Raw genomic sequence first — 15,518 nt, 5'->3', positions numbered from 1 at the left:
TTTCTACCCTCTCCTAACAATTGTTTCATAGTGCAACTGCGAGGTTTTCCTTCTGTCACACCTTTCAAACCTTTCTACTCTTAATTTCTCTTTCAGCGCTGAATGATCTCATAGGTCCCCGTGCTTGGCCTTTGACCTCAATTCTATATTCAATTCAGTTCTAAAAATTTTGTATCCGTATTTTCTATATTCATGCAAGTAATTCTGTAGTCGTGCGATTCTCCAAGTTACAAAAAGCTCCATTTTATGTTTCAGTACTTTGAAAATGCTCTATAGGTTTATATTCCACCGACACATTACGTCTTAAACTAGGACTGTAATTGGTTCCCCGAACATAACTTTTCTTTTCTCTTTCTTGTAAATATTTTCTGTAGCATAAAAATTATCAATAACAGTTTTAAGAAATAGCCATGTATTTCATTCAGTTAAATGTTTGCGTAACCTAAGAACATCTTAACACAAATCTGTAAAGCAAATTTATTTAAACAAAGTGAAAATTAAATTTTCTTTGTCCAAGATAACAAAGAAATTCTGTCAAAAAAATGTTTTTTTTTCATAAGTTCAAAATTGCTGATTTAAAAAAAGACATGTTGATAATGTCCTCCAATCTTTCCAGACAAATTTTATTTGACAATACATTTATGCTTTTACTGAAGAACATTCCTTAGATAAGGCGATCATTTTTTTTTTTTTTTTTTACCCAGAGGGCCAAGGGGTCCTGCCCGTGAAGTGGATGGCCCCAGAGAGTCTTCAGTTCAGCATGTACACGACGCAGAGTGACGTTTGGAGTTACGGAGTCTTGCTTTGGGAGATGGCCACTAGAGGCGTCACTCCTTATAAAGTGAGTCCTTATATAATAGCTATTATTATTATTATTATTATTATTATTATTATTATTATTATTATTATTATTATTATTATTATTATTATCAATTATATTCTTTCAGAAAAACGCTAACAGACTTAAATAACAGCTTCAAAATCTCATGTTAAAAGTCCAAGTGTTATACAAGAACGAGAAGATCTGACAGGAGAAATATGAGTTATTTATTTTGATGATTTACATATAAACACAATGATTGCAGAACAAAGCGTATTATCAAATTTGCATCATCTAGTTTTTTAAAAATTTGAAATTGAGTAGGGATAGGTAATTAAATCAAAGACTGATAAGCGTATTACTGGCACTCGAAGTATTACAGTGGCCTGCGGATTAAGTGATAAAGATCGACTTTCAGTAAAAAAGAAAAATATGGGTCTTAAATAATACGAAACTGTAGGTACTACCTTCTAAGGCTGCTGGAATGATACAGGTCCTCTTGCAATGAAGAAGAACCGATTGGAGTAAGTACCTACAAACGACACCGTAACAGAGGTCAGTGACACTAACGTAAAAGGATTGGAGAGTGACGCAAGTTGATTCTGAATGAGAATCGCCCTTAGGAGACGTCCTGAAGGTCATCGATTCATTATGCGTGTTTGAGTCGCTATCTTGGCTTGGAATGCAGTGATCAATACGGCCCCCGGATTCACTTTACGCCAGGTTGTTTTTTTTCTCTTGTTCGTCGGGTTTCTCCTTTTTCTGACTTTCTTTCGCCTACTTCTTTTTTTTATTCTTCGTCAAGGACCGCCTCGTAATCAAACTTCAAAGTAACGAAGGAAGGCTGAATATGCTACAGAACTCCTGACCTCAATCCGCGTCCTTTTATTGCTGTCTCTCACTCCACTTAGACATCCACTTTTTAGCTTTCAGATCTTCTGAGCTTCATTCGTTTATTAACGACTCTTAACTTCTATCCCTGAAATCAAATTAAGTTACTTTGCTTTGTTGCAAGTTAATGCCTATCGTCAAGTTGCAAACGAGCTGCAACTTCCGAGTCAGCCTCGTTGCGTTTGAATAGAAACCTTTTTAAGGCATAACTTTCATAAAATCGATCAATACTCTCTTTAATTTCGATGATCAAGAAAAAATTATTTCCTTGTGACTGCTGTTTTTAATCATAAAGCAAGTGAGCAAAACAACGGGAAATGAGAAGTCTGACGCGTGAATACTAAAGCATTTTACACCCCAAAACATAACCCTGTGATTTAAAATACAGAAGCAAAATTCAGACTACATATCACGTAAAAGAGCAACGCAAAAATTGACCGAGATCTTCGTTCGTGGAAATTGAAATGCCAGTTAAATTCCTTCCCGAAGTCATTTATATTCAGTGATCGAAAGCATTTCTTTACTTTAGACTGAGAAAAGGCTCCATCAAGTCAGGACACCTGAAAACAGGTATATCTTTTCACTCGAGAACGAAATGAATTTACAGCTATCACAGAAAACTGACAAAAACGTTAGAATCTAAGTGAAAGGAAACAATGTATCCTGCGTAGTTAAAAAGAAAAACTTCAGTCCTATCAGGTTACTGTCGAAAAACGAAATTATCTGCTAAACTCTGAAATAACTTTGCTCGAAATCTAATCTCTTTTACATAACGACTTATTTCAAGACCTTTATTGCTACTGAAATGTTAAAGTAAGAACGAGCAAAGTGGGTTATTGAATTCAAAAAGGATACCTCATCACCACATAGCGTTCATGCTAGTATATGTAGGAACATTCAAATGTTTACAAAGCCATATTAGGCGGATAAAACACCGAACGTCGGTGTTAGCAAAGAAAATACAAATAAAGTGGCCTTCTTCTTGTAAGGATATGGTTGACAGGAACTCACGGTAACATATTCGTTGGTAGAGATAAATATGTGATCAAGACAGTTGACAAACCTCTAATCAACAGACATTGTCGAAGACCGCTAAAATATTGGCTATTATATAAAAGGTCGAGGTTTTACGAGAGCATCATTTCCAAAAATATTTCAGCCATTTATTAGGAGGCAAAGTTTCATGAATACATTCATGAACTTTATGATCCATCATATGATAAGCACCGATGAAGAGGAGTGTTCGCCCGCCCAGTAACTAGTATGTGCGTGTTAAGGTTAATATTATATTATATAAATAAATAAAAACTCAAATGCATAACTGAGGGGAGCACCAATCCAAAAACACATCTTACATTGCAAAAGCAATTAAATTCTAAATGAGATGGGGTTTCCATATTATTATGCAATGGCTATTAAGTTTATTTCCAGGAAAAGCCTTTTCACGAAATATTTTCCTGGAATGATACTACATCATCATGCTCTAAACATGTGTCTGTTCTCCTACTTGATATTTACCTGTAAATTTTATCCCTACCTGTAACTAAAATTTATTTTACCAGTCCCTCTTATTTGCCTGTTATTGTGCTAATTGTTTATTTCTCTGTGTGTTCTAAATGATGTTTATCTATACATGCCATTCAATATAACTACTTCATGCGTTGTCATTATTACGATTAGAGTAAGTAGCTTAAACTATGATGCGATGTGTGGACAATGAACAGACGGACATACAAACCGAACCAAACACATTTATTCCTTCGGTATGGCAATAACACTGCAACAGCAACAAACGCGTTTGTCAATAATATCGCAATTTAAGAGCAAAGACGGACCTAACAATTTCCATTCTACGTCTGCGTTCAGATCATAAAATGACGACTCATATTTCAGGTCGATTTTCAGAGTTCGTAATTAAATACTTTTGTGTCTGAAAACTATACAGTTATTTGCTCTTTCCTGCCATTAAATTACAGGTCAGTTTCTCTGCAAATATCATGAAAAAAACAGGGAACGTTTATCGTCAATTATGCTCTGAGCATTGTCCTATATGTCTACAATAATTTTATGAGTTCATTGTTTTATTGTTCCACATTATTCAGACGTTTCTGTGCGAGATATGATCCTTTCTAATTATAACAGTCTGTATGCATATAAATTGCTTATTTAAACAATTGTGAATAAAATTTCAGTTATTTGAATCTCTCAAGTTCTGATGCAGATTATATAGATTTCAGCATTTCATATTTATTCTTTGCCAAAAGTTCATACACTCCTGAATTAAAATTCTACCTTTCTGCAATTTTAGAATTCTCTTCTTTGAGCTAAATAAAAGCTTTTTGTAGATTTAAATGAAAAAAGCTAAATTTAACACGAGCGTTCCACCACTAAATGTAGTTTTCTGCAACTACAACGGCAATTACCCATATAGTCTGGTTGATACATTTTATGGGAAATTAAAAAAAATTCAATTTTGTCTTCTGTTACTGTCTTCCTTGTTCAAGTTGTACTTCTTTCTTTATTATTCGCTATATTATTCTATTCTTCTTTGGTCACATATCGAAAATGCTTTCTCTAATCCTCTTTCATAGGTTTGTATTTGTTTTATTCTTTAATTGAAGTTTAGACTACTTCTTTATTCGAAATATTACTAGTTATTGAAATTATTATTATTGTTATTTCCGGAATTATGTTCGAAAGCATAAGCTAAAATATGCATACAAAGGAGTATGCGACAGGGCATGAATAAATAAAACGACAGACATATAGAAATGAAGATTTAGTAACAAAATCCCGAAAAAATTGGACAAGAACGCTTACTGTAAATCAAACTTGTTTCCACAACGTTGCGCGGACCTTGATTTGCAGACTGTGTGATGCCATACTTTGTTTGACTATAAACAAAGCGACCTATATTGTTTAAAACGTCACTGAAAGTGACTGAAATAAAGATACAAATATCTTCAATAACTGTTAGAGCAGAATACACACACACACACACATTTATATATATTTATATATATATATATATATATATATATATATATATATATATATATATATATGTGTGTGTGTGTGTGTGTGTGTGTGTGTGTGTGTGTATATATATACATATATATTATTATAAATATTATATATATATATATATAATATTATTATATAGATATATATATATATATATATGCATCAAGCTACAATGTCCTCACTTGTTAGCCGAATCATCACTGAAGTCCTGATTTCTAATCTGTCCGCTGGGCACTGGTTCGAACCCACGAGAGGACGAAATTATTTTTTGATTAAAAAATTCCCCAACGGTTAACATATATGGAAAATATATTAATTCCGAAATTCCGAGGTACAGCGAATTGGATATTAAAGGACATTGTAGCTGATGGATGGAAATGAATCACGGTGATGTGATATAAGTTTATTTATATATATATATATATATATATATATATATATATATATATATATATATATATGTTAATATATATATATATATATATATTATATATATATATATATATATATATATATAATATGAATTTTTATCACATCAGCGTTATTAACATACATATATTAATGTACAAATGTCCTTTAATATCTAATTCGCTCTACCTCAGAATTGATATATTTTCATATATGTTAACTGAAGGCAGGTTTTTAATTTATAGTAATTTCGTCGGCTCCCGGGCGTGAACCTAGGAACCCAGAAATCAGGACGTACAGTGAAGCGCCTTTAACCACACAGCTATCACGAGATGATATAAGTTACTCCGCCTCTCACCTACAAATCTGTCGCGCTCGTTGTTTATGAGTCCGGCATCAACCCTCCTCGGCCTTGACAAAACTGTTGTAGTTAACATATATGGAAAATATATTTTGATTTCTGAGGTAGAGGCGAATTAGATATTAAAGGACGTTTGTTGCTTAATATATTATATATATATAATATATATATTAATTAATATATATATTTATATTTATAATATATAATTTATATTATATATATATATATATATATATATTATTTATAATATTCATCTCCCTCAGAACCACACTAACGACGAAGTCATCCGCCTGGTGGTGGAGAAGTACGCGACCCTGGGACGCCCAAGGAACTGCCCTCGGCCTCTCCAGCGGCTGATGCGGCAGTGCTGGAATTACAACCCGAAGGAGAGACCCAACTTCTTGGCCATCACCAAATTCCTTCTGAAGGTGAATTGAGATTGTAACTAAGTTTTTACATAAGATTACATCCATTGAAACTTTATTTAGTTTTATAAAAGTTACGGTAAAATAGTAGAAACAGGGATTTCACGAAACCCCTGACATTTTCGGGGAATTTATGAAATCACCAATTCTCTTGGGAATATTTGATCTACACTGTTTCACCGTGTTTAGTACTATAGAAGATTCACATCAGCGGTGCAACTGATGTCTAGGTCCGTCCCTTAAGACGCTCCTGATTGGCTGGAATCTCTCAGTCTCTCTCGAGAGTTCACATAGGCAGGATGTATGTTCCACCTCTCCTGAAAGACGTATCCCTCAGGAGAGGTGAAACATAGATCCTACCCATGTGAACTCTCGAGAGAGACTGAGAGTTTTCAGCCCTGTGATTGGCTTATCACCAGCAAATCAGGAGCGTCGTAAGGGCCTGGCCTAGACATCAAATGCACGGTTGATGTGAATCTACTATAGACCCTCAGGGATCAAATGTCCCTAAGTGATGAGGTGATTTCACGAATTCCACGAAAATTTCAGAGATTTCGTGAAAATCCCTGGTTTTCACACTTTTACTTTAACATATTCACTTGATTACTCTAGCCTAACGAATGATTGCTTATACTCTCGTTCTACTTGTATTCATATCCAAAGCCTTGCCTCCATTCCAATCTATTATTCATTTACATTTCTATTTACGTAATCATTATTTATTTCTGTTTTCTTCAGCAAACGTCCTCTGATTACCAGCAAAGGTTCGAGCAGGTTTCCTTCTACCACAAGAGATTAAGTGACTACTCGAGGTGAGTTGGTGGAATTATTTATTTCTCGTGATTGACCTCATTTAACGCTACATTTGGCGCAATCTTATCTGTAGGTATCGACACCAAAAATATATAATCATGAATAAAATATTTAATCTACTACAGGATTTTTACCTGATTGATTAATTTAACGCCATATATGACATAATTGTACCTAGTGCAACAGACACCCAGAAATACAGCGTTTAATAAAAACATCTGATCTGCTCTAAACTGAATATTAAAATCTAAATTATAACCATTCTCAGGTAATAATCACTGAGTGATTCATCGATTTAATAAAGTAAACTAACATGAAAAGACATTGATTGTGATCACTCCTAATATTGGTACATACCTATAATTGTTTATACACTTCAGAATTAAACCAACTTTTAAAATAACCGAAAATTTAAAACATTGATAAAACGAAATTAAGGAAATCTTAAGGTTAAAACAACCAGAAATTTCATTCTATTTTCGGAAGCAATATATTCTCTTTTTCTCCTCAAAAGAAACACCAATCAACTGGCTGATTAATTACAAATTACCTGGAACAGGTAGAAGCACGAAGTAACGTCCATCGTCATTATTCATGATGCTGAACATTTTTTTTTCTGATTATTCCAACTGAATTCCGTATTTTAGATGCAATTTTGCTTTTTGGAGCGTGACAATTTTTTTTATTATCATTTCCAGTGACAAAAGAAAAATAGCTTTTGAATCTTTATAGCACGTACTTATTACTGGAATTGATTAATCATCAGTCAACAGATTTTTACGTCTTACTATGACCGTTTTTTCTCGTTTATATCAAATCGGTAAATTGGCAAGCTTAACCTTATCTAAAAAAAAAACATAAATATATTAGTGCATCAGTCAATCTAGGCAAACATTATCAATTCTCATAATAATATAGAGAGGCCTATGATAAATGGAAATGGGAATGAATAGACAAGTAAATGAATAAAAAAAACTGAAGAGAGAGAGAAGAGAGAGAGAGAGAGAGAGAGAGAGAGAGAGAGAGAGAGTCTAAAACACTATGATCGTGAAACCTCGACTTGCTACCATAGTATCAGACACATTTTATAGAAGCACTCGGCCTGTGCGACATATATCGGCCGTAAGTAAAGATATTTATCCAGCGTTGCACATTACAGTCATAGTTCGTTTCCAGGCAAGGAAGCCAAATATTTGCTTACAATATACCTACGAAGAAGGGCAGCTACATACTAAATACTACAACGTAATATAAAGATGATATGACTTCTCGTTATAATATTGCAGCTTCACATGAAATTATTTCATTTTCGGTTTAAGATGTTGCAGTTTGTTTTTACGAAAACATTGAAATTTCTGGTAAAAGCATTTGATGCATCAAAAAACATTGCGACTTCACACGAAAATATCAGGATTCTATAGAAAGATATCGAATAAAATATGGCGACTTTGCAAATCCTGTTCTTTTCCTTAGCAAAAAAAATGAAAACTGCAACAGACGTTTTAATAATATAATGCAGAGCTAGTTTTTCATTAGTCTTTGTACACTGTTTTCTCCAAAGAGAGTCCAGCAAATTGTCTAATTAGGTCTTTCTTCAGTCCTCATGAAATATTACGACGACAGTTAGATATATGAGAGCTCTAGCTAAGTCAAACATTCAGATGCGTTTCTCTTTTAAGAGAATTTAGAATAGCCAAGGAACGAGCAATTTAATTCGTATCCCACTGAATTGTCGAAAAAAAACACTGGAATATGTAAAACTGCCTTTTATTCCTTACGAGCTTGTTGGCACGTGCTATCTGCGCTGGAACCCGGCGCTGCTGTCTTCCCTACCCTCCCGATCCCATACCTACCACACGCCATGCGAGGCGGACAAACAGGTTACAGACCTTACAGCTCATTCAGGTTGCCCCAGGTCCCTCAGTGTGAGTAGGAGTGAATGTCTCCCCTACCCTCCCGTTCCCCTACCTATTTCAACCCCACCAGGTGCGGACAAACTGGTTTGCTGTCATGCCTCCCCAACTTTCACCCGGGGGAGGAGAAATAGGATCCCCTCGGATTTTATTATTATAGATAGATAGATAGATAGATAGATAATTACTTGCAATACTTAAAGATTCAAATTGAATTTTCGTCATCAGGTACAAACCGAAGGAAGAAGGCGGCTACATGACTGAGAAGGTCAGAGAGAACGAGGGAGATGAGAGTGACGACATAGCGCTTCTCACGTCTCCTGATCTCAGCAATGGTAAGGTCATTTTTTATAACTGGATGCTTTGTGTTGGTTTCCATACTGACTTTCTCACTGTCCTATGGAGATGAACAGTTTACACACACACACACACACACACACACACACACACACACACACACACACATATATATATATATATATATATATATATATATATATATATATATATATATATATATATATACATACATGTTTAAAAACTCAGTTATCAGCACACAGCTGCATTCATACAGACGCGCATATTATATGAAGATATAAGCGTATCTATATATATATATATATATATTATATAATTAATATATCTATATCTATATCTATATATTATATTATAATATTTAATATATAATTATCTATAGTAATTAATATATTATATTATATATTATATTCTATAATAATATTATATTTATAATTATATATATATAATATTTATATATATATATAATATTAATTTTTTATTTATTGGTATAAATAATATACCCTACGTCATTATATATAATATATATATTATAATATATAATATTATAATTATTATATATATAATATATATATATAATATATAGTTATATTATATAATAATATAATTTATATATATATTAATATATATTAATATATATATATTATATTATATATATATATATAATATATATATATATATATATGACTATAAGAGTGTATATTATCGACATTAATAGGGGATAGTTCAGAGATTTCCGCAGGTATTTGTGCATTAATAGGCATATTAAATAAAACACCCAAACAACAAAACATCTAATAGAATGTTCTCTAAAATGATATCCATTCTTTCATAATTTCCCTTACCATCTTCCCTTTCCTGAAAAATGTCACGTTCAGTCCTTTCCTGGCTTAATGTGCACTAATAGAATTCTCTTTCCCTTAAAGTAGGTTAAAAAAAAAAAAAAAAAAAAAAAAAAAAAAAAAAAAAAACTTTTGTCGTAATAATTAAACAAAAATTTTTTTTCGAAGTTTTGCTTCTTATTTAGCCACACCATCTCCAGAAATTGGTGCAACCAAAACCTTACCAGTTTAACTGCATAAAAAGATTTTTTCTCCTGAGACACTGCCGAGTAAAAGTGTTATTGTAAACTTCATGTGAATGAAGTTTTGCAGCGGTTGTGAAATTTTTTGTGTTAATTTTCCCTTTCATTATAACTCATAAATCAAATTGGCTTAAGAAACTTCACCGCACCCTCAATTCATTTCACCCTTGTACCAAGTAATTACAGAATTATGCTCATTTCAATCAAAATTCTTTTACAAGCCAGAAAACAGAAGTCAACAGGAAAACAATTATTTCAAATTCTCTCCTTACTTTTAATCAATGACATGACAGATTTTCTCCTTTGCCCTCCAGAGAGCTCAGATGAGGACTTCACTCTCTGTAGATTTGACCATAAACAGTTCCAAGGAAAAGGGCAGTGGCCAAAGAAAAAATCTCGTCATAGCAAACTGCCTCAAATCACTGAAAGACAGTCAAGTTCTTGCCGTACCTCTTCAGTGTTCAAGGAAGGTAATGAAAACTTGTCTCTACTTCCAAAGAATCACTTATATACTAATTTTGCTTTGGAGGAAAGACCGCCATGTCAGTTATCTGCCAAGAATCCTCTTATCCAGTCTTACCCAGGTAGAAAACCGGCTGGTTTGCAGAATCCTCCCCCTCAGTTAGTCATACCTGGAGACAACAAGGATTTGCCTTACGCCCAACTCCAACTGAGCACTCCTAGTACACCGGCAAGCAACCCTCTCACACCATCCATGATTCCATTAACACCAATTACGAACCAATTGTCACCTGGCCTCCATGTCCCATTATCTGCGTTTGCAAGAGCTCCTTCTCATGTTCTGAAGCCATCAACTTCAATTCCCACTCTTCTCCCTGCTGTGCTTGGATCGTCATCCTCTTATCCTCAGTGTATCGTTGATATTACCAACCGGACACTGCCAGGACATCATTCTATCTCTATACCAGCATCCCCAACGAGAAACAGGAAGTCATCCTTAAAGACGGGATCTCGAAGCGACGATATAATCAGAACATCGTCAGTGAGTGAACATGGCCAATATTACAACATGCAACCATCACTGCCAAGTACGGAGGCCGACAGCATGATGTCTACTAAACTTGTCCCGACTAAAGCAGGTGCTATTGAATCTTGTAGTTTTAGTGCACACAACAATCTCAGTGAATCTCTTTTGAGTTGTGATGATGATGATGATGATGATGATGGTGATTTTAACGAAATAGATGACGATTGTGATGACCATGAAGATGGAACTGATGCCAGTCGCGGTGATCGTCACATCTTGCAGCAGAAGCCAACAGAAGAACCTCATTTAGCAAAAAGTAGGAGGTACAGTTTAGAAACAATGATAACACGACCTCTTACCACAGACGACAGCTATCTAAGCCATTCTTATAGCAAGGGTAACCACTTGGAAAACATGCCAATACTTCAAAGTACAGTCATTCCAGGTAGTGATTTACCAAAATCTCGGTGCAGAAAAATATATGAAAATGTTTGCGGCAAAATTTTACTAGACGAACTAGACCCTCTAAACGTTGTGGAACATTACTCGAGACCGAAGAGAAGGAAGGCTCGGGAGCACATGGGAGTGGCTTCCCTGCCGAGTTCCAGAAGCACCACGCTGAGCAGAGCAGACCCCAAGAGCTGCCACCGCAGAAAAATGAGTTCCCTGGAGGACTTCGATTTGCTATGATCCTTGCTGGATTTGCCATGGATCTTTGCTTCTGCTGCCTCCGAATAGTGAACTATTGTGCTTTCAATTATTAGCATTAATCGGAAATCGTTAGTCACAACAATAAGACTTTTATATGAACCTTCTAACCGAATTAAAGTGTGCATTCAACATGAAAGACCTACGCTAGGTCCGCCGAGCTTAATGTTAGTGCCAATTTGTTTAAGTTTTGAGAAGTGTCACTAGCTTTTCTTTTCAGTGTTTAATTCACAAATGAGAACGACCAAGGAAGTCTTTGGATACCGGTTGTAGAAAGAAAATAAACTGCTATGTTTTGCTTCAACAGGAAAATTCTGGTGCGAAGTGATGTACATAGATAATGGCAGGAGTTGCTTTTAACAGCATAATCACGATCGTAAATAAAAGGTATTATGTTTTCTCGGTATGTTGCCGTTCAAGCAGTGTCCTTTCTTGATAGAGTACAGCCTACAAGACTTCGCTTTTAAAAAACTCATGAGCCTTCCAGCTTTCTTTCTAAGAGAGAGAGAGAGAGAGAGAGAGAGAGAGAGAGAGAGAGGAGAGAGAGAGAGACGAGAGAGAGAGAGAGATGAGGAGAAGACGGGAGAGACGATGAGAGAAGAGAGAGAGAGAGAGAGAGAGAGAGAGAGAGAGAGAGAAAATGTAATCTTTCTAATGAATTTGAGTAATCAACATTTAAATCATTTGGATGCTGCCTCCAAAGTCCACCTCTTATGAATACGACTTCAGGTTTATCAAACAACGACAGCAAATGCAGAAGGCTAATACTTCCCAGTTGACACCCATGCGTCGATTATGTTACCAACAAAAACATTCTCTCCGTACCTGTATATGCTTTTGCTAACCTATAAAAAGTCTATAAAGAACTTTTTTCAGTTTTGCAGATTGGCTATGCCAAGGCCTAATTATCCTAGGTTCGCAGTTATCTTCACCCAAATCAAATAAAAAGGATATTAATATTTTTTTCTTTTATTGTCACATTTTAGGAAGTTTCTTGTTTTAGTTTTTTGCATGGTCATCTTTTTTTCATTTCATTATTATGAATTTGTGTAGAACTCCGGTGTTTCAGCATGATTTTTTTTTTCACAACGTGTCATCATTATTGCAATCAAAAACTTGTTAATTTGATACTGACTAATTCATTTCCTTTCGTATGTATTCTATATTTTTATCCTTTCACACTAGATAGTGCCTAATCATCATTAGTTATCTATTTTAACGTAAGTTACCTTATGATAAAAAGCCTAGTTTATTTATGATATATCACTGTTAAATAGCTCGTTTCGTATTATGCTATTTTCATATATCATATTTTCCAACTATTCTTAGAGGTTCATGATGTGAAATAAAAAAATTCAGTGCATTCAATGCTATGTTTGCAAAAAAAAGAAAGGCTATAATTATGTTTAATTTACGGTTATTTCAGATGTACCGAAATGAAAATTATGCGTGGGTTTTCCTTACTGTTATTTAAAATCTTATATATATTATTTGCAGTTTAATTACACGTATTACAATTACATTCTCTTGTCTTTACATGTCCTATTTCCCCTATGATTTCGTTCCCAGTCTTTATTTTTCTTTTCTTTTTCTTTTTTTTTCTGGGTATTCTCTCGGTATCTCATTTTCTCTCTCTCCTTATATATGTATGCGTTTGTGCGTATGTGTGCTTGTGTGAATGCATACATGCATGTTTAAAAATAATTTGTATATCTGTGTATGAATGTTTATACATAATAACCTCAATTCCAGTGTGCTACAACATTACTTAATGTCCACCAATGAACGGCGCTTGGCCCAGAAAATAGAGGCTGTACTCATATTGTTGGCTGTGTGCAATTTATATGAAGAATTTGTACTGCAATGTTCTTTGTAATAAATGTATAAAGAACGAGGGTTTTACTTCCTTTAAAATAATTATTTTTCTTGTTTTAAGTTTACTGTGATTGTGTAATTACACGTACGATTATCGTTAGCGATAATTATAAATGAAATTACAGTAATACTACTTGAAATTCCACGTAATAATTACAAATATTTCTCGCTTATGTTAATGTTTAAGCCTTCTAAGCGCCTTATAAAATCACGTTCTGCTGTAGCAATTGTTTCTTCTTACCTAATAAGTTAACCATATTAACATGATTCATTTGATAACCGCTAAGCTGATTGCCTGGCTTTGCCAAGATCATTAATTAAATAAATGCTGAGCTTTTCATTGCTAACTACTATGAACTACTTGAATGAGTAATGGGTAAGACTGAAAAAAATGTATCGGAAAGAATGGTCATTTGTAAGTGTTATATACGTATAAAAAAAATACCTCTGAATTGTATATTTCGTGTAATTATTCTTGAGGTGACACTGAATAGCACTAAAGAGGCATTCATTAAACCACTAAGCTTTTCTGCATTATTCCAACTTTGTAATTTCAAATTCCAGTTCTGAGAATAATTTCCTAAATGACGCATTCGACACAGGTCAATGCACCGAGTTCTTTTGAAACTGACCAAACTAAATTCCACACGAAGAATGTGAAATTTCGCTTGTTGTTTCAGAAACTTACAATGCCCACTACCCCAGGTTATGCGACTAATGTTGAAATGGAAATAAGGTTATAAATAATGTTGTTCAGAATGTTAGCTACAATACAAACAACATACAGTGAAAATTAATATGAAAGCTTTGTTTGTGACTCTACAAATCTAATACACACAAAAAATAGATGAGAAAAGCAAGTTGATGTACAATAATGAGAGAATGAAGCAGTTCAGAATGTCACTCACAACGTCATTACCCAAAAGGCTGGAGTCTGTTACTTTGCAATGCATTTGCAATAAGGGCCATAAGGTTTTCAATGGGAAATTTGTTCTTCACGGTCTAGTATTGCTTGAGTTTGTGATCTAAAAGTTTGACCTCACTTCGAAATGTCAGGACAAGATCTTCTTTCTAACCTCATTGTTTATTGTATTCAAGTGTTTAGAAAACAGACAATGGGGCAGCAAATGGGTTTGTAGCGGTGGTAGAACGGAGAGAGCTTATTACCTTTGTCCAGTAATAGTAGGAGTAATATTTGCTATATAATACTGAAGTGAAGCTCGCTTTAGAAAACTTGGTAACTGACGTCTTTATGAGTTGAGTTGAATATAGAATTTAGGCCAAAGGCCAAGCACTGGAACCTATGAGGTCATTCAGCGCTGAAATGGAAATGAACAGCAAAAGGTTTGAAAGGGGTAACAGGAGGAAAACCTCGCAGTTGCACCATGAATCAAGTATTAGGAGAGGGTGGAAAGTAAAATGTAGAAAGAGAATATGAAAGGAGGTACAGTAAAAGGAACGAAATGGTTGCAACTAGGGGCCGAAGGCACGCTGCAAAGAACCTCAAGTAATGCCTACAGTGCACCGCATGAGGTCCACTGACGGCACTACCCTCTACGGAGCACGTCGTTATGGGGCCGAGTAAAGATAGGAGTTACGTAAACAGACTTAGTAACGTATATGAGCAAGTGTATTTTTCGATATATAAAAAAGGTAGAAAAAAATGAGCTTTCGACCCTTTGCAAAACGGTCCTCTTCATCCAACTGAATGAAAATACATGTATTTTCTTTTCCGTTTAACAGTCCAGGAAACCATCGAACAATCTTTTGGCGTAAATTAAGAAACGCCGGTTATGTAATTGCTGTTACCCCGTATCTGTGAGCCAGACCTTGTGACCTTAACGGCTTTCTCTCTCGATTGTACGGTGCTCCATTCGTGGGCGGTGAACGAAT

The 15,518-nt window shown here is 34.6% G+C and overlaps 1 protein-coding gene across 4 annotated transcripts in view; it reads left to right on the top strand.

The window, feature by feature from the left end:
* The window catches only part of LOC135222840 (insulin-like growth factor 1 receptor), a 303,311-nt gene extending 291,029 nt beyond the window's left edge, over positions 1–12,282 (top strand). For all 4 annotated transcript variants that reach the window (XM_064261171.1, XM_064261170.1, XM_064261172.1 and 1 more), the window contains 5 exons: positions 705–841; positions 5,768–5,932; positions 6,668–6,741; positions 8,884–8,990; positions 10,369–12,282. In XM_064261171.1, the coding sequence (XP_064117241.1) occupies positions 705–841; positions 5,768–5,932; positions 6,668–6,741; positions 8,884–8,990; positions 10,369–11,732 (1,847 nt within the window). In that variant the 3' untranslated portion in view covers positions 11,733–12,282. The remainder of the gene's footprint in view (positions 1–704; positions 842–5,767; positions 5,933–6,667; positions 6,742–8,883; positions 8,991–10,368) is intronic.
* Positions 12,283–15,518: the final 3,236 nt, after the last annotated feature.

The sequence above is a fragment of the Macrobrachium nipponense genome, chromosome 8, assembly GCF_015104395.2.
Source record: "Macrobrachium nipponense isolate FS-2020 chromosome 8, ASM1510439v2, whole genome shotgun sequence".
NCBI lineage: Eukaryota > Metazoa > Arthropoda > Malacostraca > Decapoda > Palaemonidae > Macrobrachium > Macrobrachium nipponense.
Note: the sequence above shows the minus strand (reverse complement) of the source record. Positions and strands in the feature narration are given on the sequence as shown.